The sequence below is a fragment of the Octopus bimaculoides genome, unplaced genomic scaffold (assembly GCF_046866305.1).
Source record: "Octopus bimaculoides isolate indiv1 unplaced genomic scaffold, ASM4686630v1 contig149, whole genome shotgun sequence".
In the NCBI taxonomy this organism is placed as follows: Eukaryota; Metazoa; Mollusca; class Cephalopoda; order Octopoda; family Octopodidae; genus Octopus; species Octopus bimaculoides.
Window position 1 is genome coordinate 63,533 of NW_028315399.1, and position 11,622 is coordinate 75,154.

Consider the following 11,622-nt stretch of genomic DNA (forward strand, 5'->3'; position numbering starts at 1 on the left):
CTGCCAACATCGGAGACACTTTCTGATCGCTTATATTATTTGTGACACCAGATATTTCATGTCAATGCGACTGAGATAATTTCAAATCAAATATTAGAGATATTCAACTAAATATATCTGGATAATTTATATTTTTACCCCACATTACAAAACATTACAAAATTATAACCTCTCATTGAGTCATGTTAGAATATTGAAAAATCATCACATTTTTGTTTAAGATTTGGTAAAAGTTTAAAAGTGTAAATGTATATAGAAACTTTTCTAAGATTCAAATGTTAGAAATAATAAACGTGCAATAATTTTTTTCTAAATTAACCATTGATGTTTTTTTTTCTTTCTTCATTTCGATTTTTAAAAAATTTTATCATATATTTCCATACTTTGAAAATATATAATTTCATTGTGTATCATTAAAAATGTATATGAGAAGTAGAGAATTGTTTGTGTGTGTGATTGGTTTTCATACATGCACGAGCACTCTCTAACAGACTCACATTGACACACTCGAAGCACCAGTAGTTGTGTCGATAAGTCGGGCGTCCTTTTGTTGAAATAACTTCTTTCATGAATAGAGAAAAGCAGAGAGTAGGCTGAATTGTATCTGTGCCGCATAAAACTGTTAAAGGGATTTCATTCGTGTTATGACGTTCAAATTTTATTCGAGATTGACGTTACTATATCGTGTAATCAACATCGTGTTGATATAGATAAACTTCAGAATAAATAGTCTCCCTTACTCTTGTAATTATATTGAAGGAGACAACTCGTTATATTACTTTTGTTGTATTTATCTTACTTCGTTGTTGTTTTACAAACAGGATATACGCATTGGAATCTAGCAGAGGGTGAGAAATAAACAGCATTAACTACTGACTACTAGATTAACACTAATATTCTAGATGACGCGCGACAATAGTGTAACGAATAACCAAACATTATCCGTCAGTTTGTGATCTAAAAGATTTATATCAAGATTTCTGAAGACGTTTGACTTCTCAATATACTTCCATATGAAGTACACCATGTCTAAGCCATAACTTCTGTTATACATTTATGTGGTCTTTTAAGAAATTGAAAGTAACTGAAATTTCTGTTTTACGAAAGCTAATCCACGTCATCTGTGAAGATGTTTTATTTTATTAATATCCAGAAAATAATATTCGTTCTATTTTCCAAAGGCAACGATAATATAATTTTGTAGTTTCTTAACTGATGTAAGATTTGCTTTTATTGTTGTTGTTGTAGTTCTTGCTGCAACTGTAAATTTGAGGAGTGATGTTATTGCTGGTATTCTAAAGAAAATTCCAACGACACTACATTTGCTCGTTCGAACTTAACACGCATATATTTAAATACATCTATTCAGTCAAACACACACACACACACACACACACACACACACACACACACACACACACACACACACATACACACACGCACACACACAAACACACACACACACACGCACACACGCACGCACGCACGCACGCACATACACACACATACATACACATGCACACACGTATACATATTGGAAAAGTACGGTTTTTCTGCGCAGTAACTACGAATGTGATACTACTACTACTACTACTACTACTACTACTACTACTACTACTACTACTACTACTACTACTACTACTACTACTACTCGATATTATTAAATGTTATTGCTGGTGATGTTGAAAATGCTTTATTAAGTAAAGTGAAAGTTGTGTTGTGTCATTAAGAAGTGGGTGTAGTCGTCAGCTGACTTTTCATATAAAAACAACGATAATTTATATTTCTACTCCACATTACAAAACTAACAAGCACAACAACAACTAAACCACCTCCAGCAACATAAACGACAAGCAAAAAGTAAGTTAGATATATTCCTAACAATTTTATAATGCCTAACGCAAACGATACAAGTTCGGATCAGGTTTTTCAGGACGCTATTCATGGATCTATGGAGTTGCCACCACTCTGTGTAAAGATTATCAATACAATACAATTTCAGAGATTACGTAATATCAAACAACTAGGTTTGTGTTATTATGTTTATCCATCAGCTTCGCATAATAGATTCGAGCATTGTCTGGGGACATGTCATCTAGCTGGGAAAATGATTCGCCATCTTAAGCAGCAAGATTCCAATTTGGGTATAACTGATAGAGATATACTATGTGTTGAAATTGCTGGTTTGTGCCACGATTTAGGACATGCACCTTTTTCGCATGCCTTTGAAGGTATTATTAATGAAACTCGAGGAGAAGATAATAAATGGAAACATGAAAAGGCATCGTGTTATATGTTGGATCATCTTCTTGGAGAGAACACATATATTAAAAACAAACTTGAGACTGATGAAATTGATTTCATAAAAGATATTATTATTGGTGAACAAAGGAAGTCTAAGAAGTCAAATTTGGTAACCAAATTGTCAGCAATAATTTCTATAACATTGACGTTGACAAATGGGATTATCTGGCGAGAGATTCCCATTTTCTTGGCATTGGAACATCCTTTGATCACGAAAGAATGCTGAAAATGTCCAAAGTAATAGATGGCACGCTATGCTACAGAGACAAAACGCTTAAAATTTCTATGATATGTTTTATTCACGATATCGACTACATAACACGGCTTACCAGCACAAAACTGTTCTCCTGCTTAATAAACTACTTGGCGATGCTTTCAATTCCGCAGATAAACACCTCGCAATTTTCGAGAGGGTGGACGATATGAAGAAATTTACTTATTTTACTGATAGTATTTTGGAGGAGATGTTAAAGTGTGAGGGGAGTGAATGTCTCGAAGACGCCCAGAAAAAACTGAAGGCTATAATCGGTCGGTCTTTTGCATACAAAGGCACCGTCACAGACACAATCGAGGGCACAATCACGGGCACATTCGAAGACAGTGATACGAGGAGAAATACAAGGAAAAGGAGAATCGATGCCAAATTTCGGGCCGATTGTAGAGAACAGGGCACATTCAGGGAAGCAATCAAGGATAAGAAACTGAAGCAGATCAAGTGCACAATCGTTGGCAAAATCGAGAAAACGACCGAGGGTACAATAGAGCGAGAAATATTTGAGGGCAATACGATCAAGGGCAGTATCGAATATAATATCTTGCGCACATCGGAGAGTAAAATGAAGGGCGATATCAAGGGCACACTTCATGGTGAAATCTTGGACAGATCGGAGAGCAACATGCAGGACAATATCGAGGGCACAATCACGGGTAGCATCAATGAAATAATAAACAGCACAGACCGGGTTTCAGTCATGGAAACAGACAAGATCTGCATAGCCCGTTTTGACTATGGAGCTAAAAAAGATAACCCACTATTGAAAATACCATTTTATAGGAAAGATGGAAGCAAACTTAACGACAAAACAACTGAAGAACTGGAAAATATGCTTTTTCTGCCAAAGAAATTTCAAATGAAAACCAGTCATTGCTTTGGAATGAATTTGTAAGGAAATTGTAACTAAAAGAAGAAACAATTAACGAAACCAAAAGAAAAATAAAGCGGAGACAATATTCAAGAGAGAGATCAATAACAAAAAAAAAAAATCAGATCGAATATAACCAATGAAAGAAAACAAAATCATAGACAACCTGTGAGATGAGTAATGACACTTGGCAAAAAATTAAAATTATAAAAATATATTGAAACTATTCAAACATTGAAAGCTTAAAAATACTAATTGGACAACATTCTCTATTCTAAATTAAAAGAACTTTTTGATCGGAAATATTTACTTTTAAGAAAATCTTTAAGGTTTTGAAAAAAAAAATTAACATATATTTCCTTACTTATAAATTAAATCCTCTCATTGAGTCACGAAAGAAACATATGAGAAAGATTTATTCTTTGCTTAAAATTTGGTAAAAGTTTAAAATTTTAAAAACATCTTGAAACTATTTTTAAATTCAAAGGCTAGAAATATTAAGCGAACAGCACTTTTTTCCTAAATTAACTATGTTTTTTTTACTTTTCTACTAGAAATATTGTCTAGTCTTCGATTTCTTTAAATTTTAACATATATTTTCTTACTTTCAAAAATTATAACCTCTCATTGAGTCATGTTAAGAATATGGGAAAACCATCACTTTTTTGTTTAAGATTTGGTAAAAGTTTAAAAGTGTAAATGTATATTGAAACTTTTGTAAGATTCAAATGTTAGAAATAATAAACGTGCAATAATTTTTTTGTAAATTAACCATCGATTTTTTTTTTTTTTGTTTTCTCTTCGATTTCTTTAAATTTTATCATATATTTCCTTACTTTGAAAATATATAATTTCATTGTGTATCATTAAAAATGTATATGAGAATTAGATAATTTTTTGTGTGTGGTTGGTTGTCATACATGCACGCGCACTCTCTAACAGACTCACATTGACACACTCGATGCACCAGTAATTGTGTCGATAAGTCGGGCGTCCTTTTGTTGAAATAACTTTTTTCATGAATAGAGAAAGGCAGAGAGTAGGCTGAATTGTATCTGTGCCGCATAAAACTGTTAAAGGGATTTCATTCATTGTAATCTTGCAGTGGGTGAGAAATAAACAGCATTAACTACTGACTACTAGATTTACACTAATATTGTAGATGAGGCGCGACAATAGTGTAGCGAGTAACCAAACATATAGGTCAGTTTGTAGAGGTCAAATATGTACCAAATATATTTCACCTGATCTAGAAGATTTATATCAAGATTTCTGAAGACGCTTGGCTTCTCAATATACTTCCATATGAAGTACACCATGTCTAAGCCATAACTTCTGTTATACATTTATGTTTTCCTTTAAGAAAATGAAAGTAACTGAAGATTCTGTTTTACGAAAGCTAATCTACGTCATCTGTGAACATGTTCTCTTTTATTAATATCCAGAAAATAATATTCGTTCTATTTTCCAAAGGTATTGATTATATAATTTCGTAGTTTCTTAACTGATGTAGGATTTGTTTTTATTGTTGTAGTTCTTGCTGCTACTGTTGATTTTTCAGAGGAGTGATGTTATTGCTGGTATTCTAGAGAAAATTCTAACGACACTATATTTGCCTTGTTCCAACTTTACACGCATACATTTACCTACATCTATTCATTCACACACACACAAACACACACACACACACACACACACACACACACACACACACACACACACACACACAACACTCACACGTGCATTCACATACACACACACACACACATACTTACATACACATGCACACTCGTATACTTATGTGAAAACATCGGGCTTTCTGCGCTGTAGTTAAATCCGAATGTGATAATTGTACGCTAATAATATAACTACTACTACTACTACTACAACTACTACAACTACTACTACTACTACTACTACTACTACTACTACTACTACTACTACTACTACTACTACTACTACTATTCGATATTATTAAATGTTATTGCTGATGATGTTGAAGATGCTTTATTAAGTAAAGTGAAAGTTGTGTTGTGTTATAAAAAAAAGTGGGTGTAGTCGTCAGCTGACTTTTCATATAACAACAAAGTTCACTTCCTGTTTTTGTCCTGCCAACATCGGAGACACTTTCTGATCGCTTATATTATTTGTGACACCAGATATTTCATGTCAATGCGACTGAGATAATTTCAAATCAAATATTAGAGATATTCAACTAAATATATCTGGATAATTTATATTTTTACCCCACATTACAAAACATTACAAAATTATAACCTCTCATTGAGTCATGTTAGAATATTGAAAAATCATCACATTTTTGTTTAAGATTTGGTAAAAGTTTAAAAGTGTAAATGTATATAGAAACTTTTCTAAGATTCAAATGTTAGAAATAATAAACGTGCAATAATTTTTTTCTAAATTAACCATTGATGTTTTTTTTTCTTTCTTCATTTCGATTTTTAAAAAATTTTATCATATATTTCCATACTTTGAAAATATATAATTTCATTGTGTATCATTAAAAATGTATATGAGAAGTAGAGAATTTTTTGTGTGTGTGATTGGTTTTCATACATGCACGCGCACTCTCTAACAGACTCACATTGACACACTCGAAGCACCAGTAGTTGTGTCGATAAGTCGGGCGTCCTTTTGTTGAAATAACTTCTTTCATGAATAGAGAAAAGCAGAGAGTAGGCTGAATTGTATCTGTGCCGCATAAAACTGTTAAAGGGATTTCATTCGTGTTATGACGTTCAAATTTTATTCGAGATTGACGTTACTATATCGTGTAATCAACATCGTGTTGATATAGATAAACTTCAGAATAAATAGTCTCCCTTAATCTTGTAATTATATTGAAGGAGACAACTCGTTATATTACTTTTGTTGTATTTATCTTACTTCGTTGTTGTTTTACAAACAGGATATACGCATTGGAATCTAGCAGAGGGTGAGAAATAAACAGCATTAACTACTGACTACTAGATTAACACTAATATTCTAGATGACGCGCGACAATAGTGTAACGAATAACCAAACATTATCCGTCAGTTTGTGATCTAAAAGATTTATATCAAGATTTCTGAAGACGTTTGACTTCTCAATATACTTCCATATGAAGTACACCATGTCTAAGCCATAACTTCTGTTATACATTTATGTGGTCTTTTAAGAAATTGAAAGTAACTGAAATTTCTGTTTTACGAAAGCTAATCCACGTCATCTGTGAAGATGTTTTATTTTATTAATATCCAGAAAATAATATTCGTTCTATTTTCCAAAGGCACCGATAATATAATTTTGTAGTTTCTTAACTGATGTAAGATTTGCTTTTATTGTTGTTGTTGTAGTTCTTGCTGCAACTGTAAATTTGAGGAGTGATGTTATTGCTGGTATTCTAAAGAAAATTCCAACGACACTACATTTGCTCGTTCGAACTTAACACGCATATATTTAAATACATCTATTCAGTCAAACACACACACACACACACACACACACACACACACACACATACACACACACACACACACAAACACACACACACACACACGCACACACGCACGCACGCACGCACGCACATACACACACATACATACACATGCACACACGTATACATATTGGAAAAGTACGGTTTTTCTGCGCAGTAACTACGAATGTGATACTACTACTACTACTACTACTACTACGACTACTACTACTACTACTACTACTACTACTGCTACTACTACTACTACTACTACTACTACTACTACTACTACTACTACTACTACTCGATATTATTAAATGTTATTGCTGGTGATGTTGAAAATGCTTTATTAAGTAAAGTGAAAGTTGTGTTGTGTCATTAAGAAGTGGGTGTAGTCGTCAGCTGACTTTTCATATAAAAACAACGATAATTTATATTTCTACTCCACATTACAAAACTAACAAGCATAACAACAACTAAACCACCTCCAGCAACATAAACGACAAACAAAAAGTAAGTTAGATATATTCCTAACAATTTTATAATGCCTAACGCAAACGATACAAGTTCGGATCAGGTTTTTCAGGACGCTATTCATGGATCTATGGAGTTGCCACCACTCTGTGTAGAGATTATCAATACAATACAATTTCAGAGATTACGTAATATCAAACAACTAGGTTTGTGTTATTATGTTTATCCATCAGCTTCGCATAATAGATTCGAGCATTGTCTGGGGACATGTCATCTAGCTGGGAAAATGATTCGCCATCTTAAGCAGCAAGATTCCAATTTGGGTATAACTGATAGAGATATACTATGTGTTGAAATTGCTGGTTTGTGCCACGATTTAGGACATGCACCTTTTTCGCATGCCTTTGAAGGTATTATTAATGAAACTCGAGGAGAAGATAATAAATGGAAACATGAAAAGGCATCGTGTTATATGTTGGATCATCTTCTTGGAGAGAACACATATATTAAAAACAAACTTGAGACTAATGAAATTGATTTCATAAAAGATATTATTATTGGTGAACAAAGGAAGTCTAAGAAGTCAAATTTCTTTTACCAAATTGTCAGCAATAATTTCTATAACATTGACGTTGACAAATGGGATTATCTGGCGAGAGATTCCCATTTTCTTGGCATTGGAACATCCTTTGATCACGAAAGAATGCTGAAAATGTCCAAAGTAATAGATGGCACGCTATGCTACAGAGACAAAACGCTTAAAAATTTCTATGATATGTTTTATTCACGATATCGACTACATAACACGGCTTACCAGCACAAAACTGTTCTCCTGCTTAATAAACTACTTGGCGATGCTTTCAATTCCGCAGATAAACCCCTCGCAATTTTCGAGAGGGTGGACGATATGAAGAAATTTACTTATTTTACTGATAGTATTTTGGAGGAGATGTTAAAGTGTGAGGGGAGTGAATGTCTCGAAGACGCCCAGAAAAAAACTGAAGGCTATAATCGGTCGGTCTTTTGCATACAAAGGCACCGTCACAGACACAATCGAGGGCACAATCACGGGCACATTCGAAGACAGTGATACGAGGAGAAATACAAGGAAAAGGAGAATCGATGCCAAATTTCGGGCCGATTGTAGAGAACAGGGCACATTCAGGGAAGCAATCAAGGATAAGAAACTGAAGCAGATCAAGTGCACAATCGTTGGCGAAATCGAGAAAACGACCGAGGGTACAATAGAGCGAGAAATATTTGAGGGCAATACGATCAAGGGCAGTATCGAATATAATATCTTGCGCACATCGGAGAGTAAAATGAAGGGCGATATCAAGGGCACACTTCATGGTGAAATCTTGGACAGATCGGAGAGCAACATGCAGGGCAATATCGAGGGCACAATCACGGGTAGCATCAATGAAATAATAAACAGCACAGACCGGGTTTCAGTCATGGAAACAGACAAGATCTGCATAGCCCGTTTTGACTATGGAGCTAAAAAAGATAACCCACTATTGAAAATACCATTTTATAGGAAAGATGGAAGCAAACTTAACGACAAAACAACTGAAGAACTGGAAAATATGCTTTTTCTGCCAAAGAAATTTCAAATGAAAACCAGTCATTGCTTTGGAATGAATTTGTAAGGAAATTGTAACTAAAAGAAGAAACAATTAACGAAACCAAAAGAAAAAAAAAGCGGAGACAATATTCAAGAGAGAGATCAATAACAAAAAAAAAAAATCAGATCGAATATAACCAATGAAAGAAAACAAAATCATAGACAACTTGTGAGATGAGTAATGACACTTGGCAAAAAATTAAAATTATAAAAATATATTGAAACTATTCAAACATTGAAAGCTTAAAAATACTAATTGGACAACATTCTCTATTCTAAATTAAAAGAACTTTTTGATCGGAAATATTTACTTTTAAGAAAATTTTTAAGGTTTTGAAAAAAAAAATTAACATAAGAAACTGAAGCAGATCAAGTGCACAATCGTTGGCGGAATCGATTACTTATAAATTAAATCCTCTCATTGAGTCACGAAAGAAACATATGAGAAAGATTCATTCTTTGCTTAAAATTTGGTAAAAGTTTAAAATTTTAAAAACATCTTGAAACTATTTTTAAATTCAAAGGCTAGAAATATTAAGCGAACAGCACTTTTTTCCTAAATTAACTATGTTTTTTTTACTTTTCTACTAGAAATATTGTCTAGTCTTCGATTTCTTTAAATTTTAACATATATTTTCTTACTTTCAAAAATTATAACCTCTCATTGAGTCATGTTAAGAATATGGGAAAACCATCACTTTTTTGTTTAAGATTTGGTAAAAGTTTAAAAGTGTAAATGTATATTGAAACTTTTGTAAGATTCAAATGTTAGAAATAATAAACGTGCAATAATTTTTTTGTAAATTAACCATCGATTTTTTTTTGTTTTGTTTTCTCTTCGATTTCTTTAAATTTTATCATATATTTCCTTACTTTGAAAATATATAATTTCATTGTGTATCATTAAAAATGTATATGAGAATTAGATAATTTTTTGTGTGTGGTTGGTTGTCATACATGCACGCGCACTCTCTAACAGACTCACATTGACACACTCGATGCACCAGTAATTGTGTCGATAAGTCGGGCGTCCTTTTGTTGAAATAACTTTTTTCATGAATAGAGAAAGGCAGAGAGTAGGCTGAATTGTATCTGTGCCGCATAAAACTGTTAAAGGGATTTCATTCGTGTTATGACGTTCAAATTTTATTCGAGATTGACGTGACTATAATTCTTAAAGTTTCAATAAAAGAAGTATTAATTGAGCACATTGTGTTGATGTGAGCGACTTGACCATCTCCTCATATTTGCTGGCATTTTGTCCAAGAAAAGCATTTGGGTAGAGAAACTTCAAAATGAATAGTCTCGATATTATTAAATGTTATTGCTGATGATGTTGAAGATGCTTTATTAAGTAAAGTGAAAGTTGTGTTGTGTTATAAAAAAAGTGGGTGTAATCGTCAGCTGACTTTTCATATAACAACAAAGTTCACTTCCTGTTTTTTTTTTTCTGCCAACATCGGAGACACTTTCTGATCGCTTATATTATTTGTGACACCAGATATTTCATGCCAATGCGACAGAGATAATTTCAAATCAAATATTAGAAATATTCAACTGAACATGTCTGGATAATTTATATTTTTACCTCACATTACAAAATATTTCAAAAATTATAACCTCTCATTGAGTCATGTTAGAATATAGGAAAATCATCACTATTTTGTTTAAGATTTGGTCAAAGTGTAAATGTATATTGAAAACTTTCAAAGATTCAAAGCAAAAAGATTTCAAAGCAAAAAGTAAATTAGATATATTCCTTAACAATTTTATAATGGCTAACACAAACGATACAGTTTCGGATCAGGTTTTTCAGGACGCTATTCATGGATGCATACAATTTCCATCACTCTGTATTAAAATTGTTAATACTGTACAATTTCAGAGTTTACGTAATATCAAACATATGGTAAAAGTTAAAATTTTTAAAAACATATTGAAACTATTTCTAAATTCAAAGGCTAGAAATAATAGGCGAACAACACTTTTTTCCTAAATTAACTATAGGTGTTTGTAGTCTTTGGTAAATCTATTCTAGCAGGATATATATTTTTCAAAAGGTTTTACGTGCCTTGTATTGCTTTGACGACTTTTATGTTTGTTGGTAGGCTATTTTATTGGAGCGATGTAGCCATTGTCTATAGCATTTGTATGTTCATGTATGTAATACATTGATTGTTTTATTACTTGTATTTATGTTCGAGAAGTTAACATTTTGTTGTTCGTGTTTTAGGTTGTACTTGTGTTTGTAGTATTAGTGGTGTTTGTAATAGCGATAGCAATAAAGATGGCGTTGACAGTATTCGCGTTGTCCTTGCTGAAGGTGTGATATCGGCATATCATTATTTAAATCTAAAACCCACCCTCTCTCTCTCTCTCTCTCTCTCTCTCTCTCTCTCTCTCTCTCTCTCTCTCTCTCTCTCTCTCTCTCTCTCTCTCTATCTATCTATCTATCTATCTATCTATCTTTCTCCGTTCCGTCGTACCGCACGGCCTTTCTTTGCTAGCATGTTTTGTCTTTCTTTCTCTTTTGTTCACATTTGACAATTTAGAGTTTTCCTCGTTACCTTCGCCACACAACATACCTGAGTTTTCCGTAG

At 33.0% G+C, this 11,622-nt stretch overlaps 2 protein-coding genes across 2 annotated transcripts; both read left to right on the forward strand.

The window, feature by feature from the left end:
* Positions 1–1,649: 1,649 nt before the first annotated feature.
* LOC149129120 (deoxynucleoside triphosphate triphosphohydrolase SAMHD1-like) lies at positions 1,650–4,222 on the forward strand. The gene is given in 3 exon segments (XM_089346775.1): positions 1,650–2,402; positions 2,405–2,578; positions 2,581–4,222. Coding segments are annotated over 3 exon segments (1,575 nt in total). The 5' UTR covers positions 1,650–1,891; the 3' UTR covers positions 3,471–4,222.
* A 2,998-nt stretch (positions 4,223–7,220) lies between these two features.
* Positions 7,221–9,835, forward strand: LOC149129121 (deoxynucleoside triphosphate triphosphohydrolase SAMHD1-like). Its single transcript, XM_089346776.1, is given in 2 exon segments — positions 7,221–8,386; positions 8,388–9,835. Coding segments are annotated over 2 exon segments (1,581 nt in total). The 5' UTR covers positions 7,221–7,465; the 3' UTR covers positions 9,048–9,835.
* Positions 9,836–11,622: the final 1,787 nt, after the last annotated feature.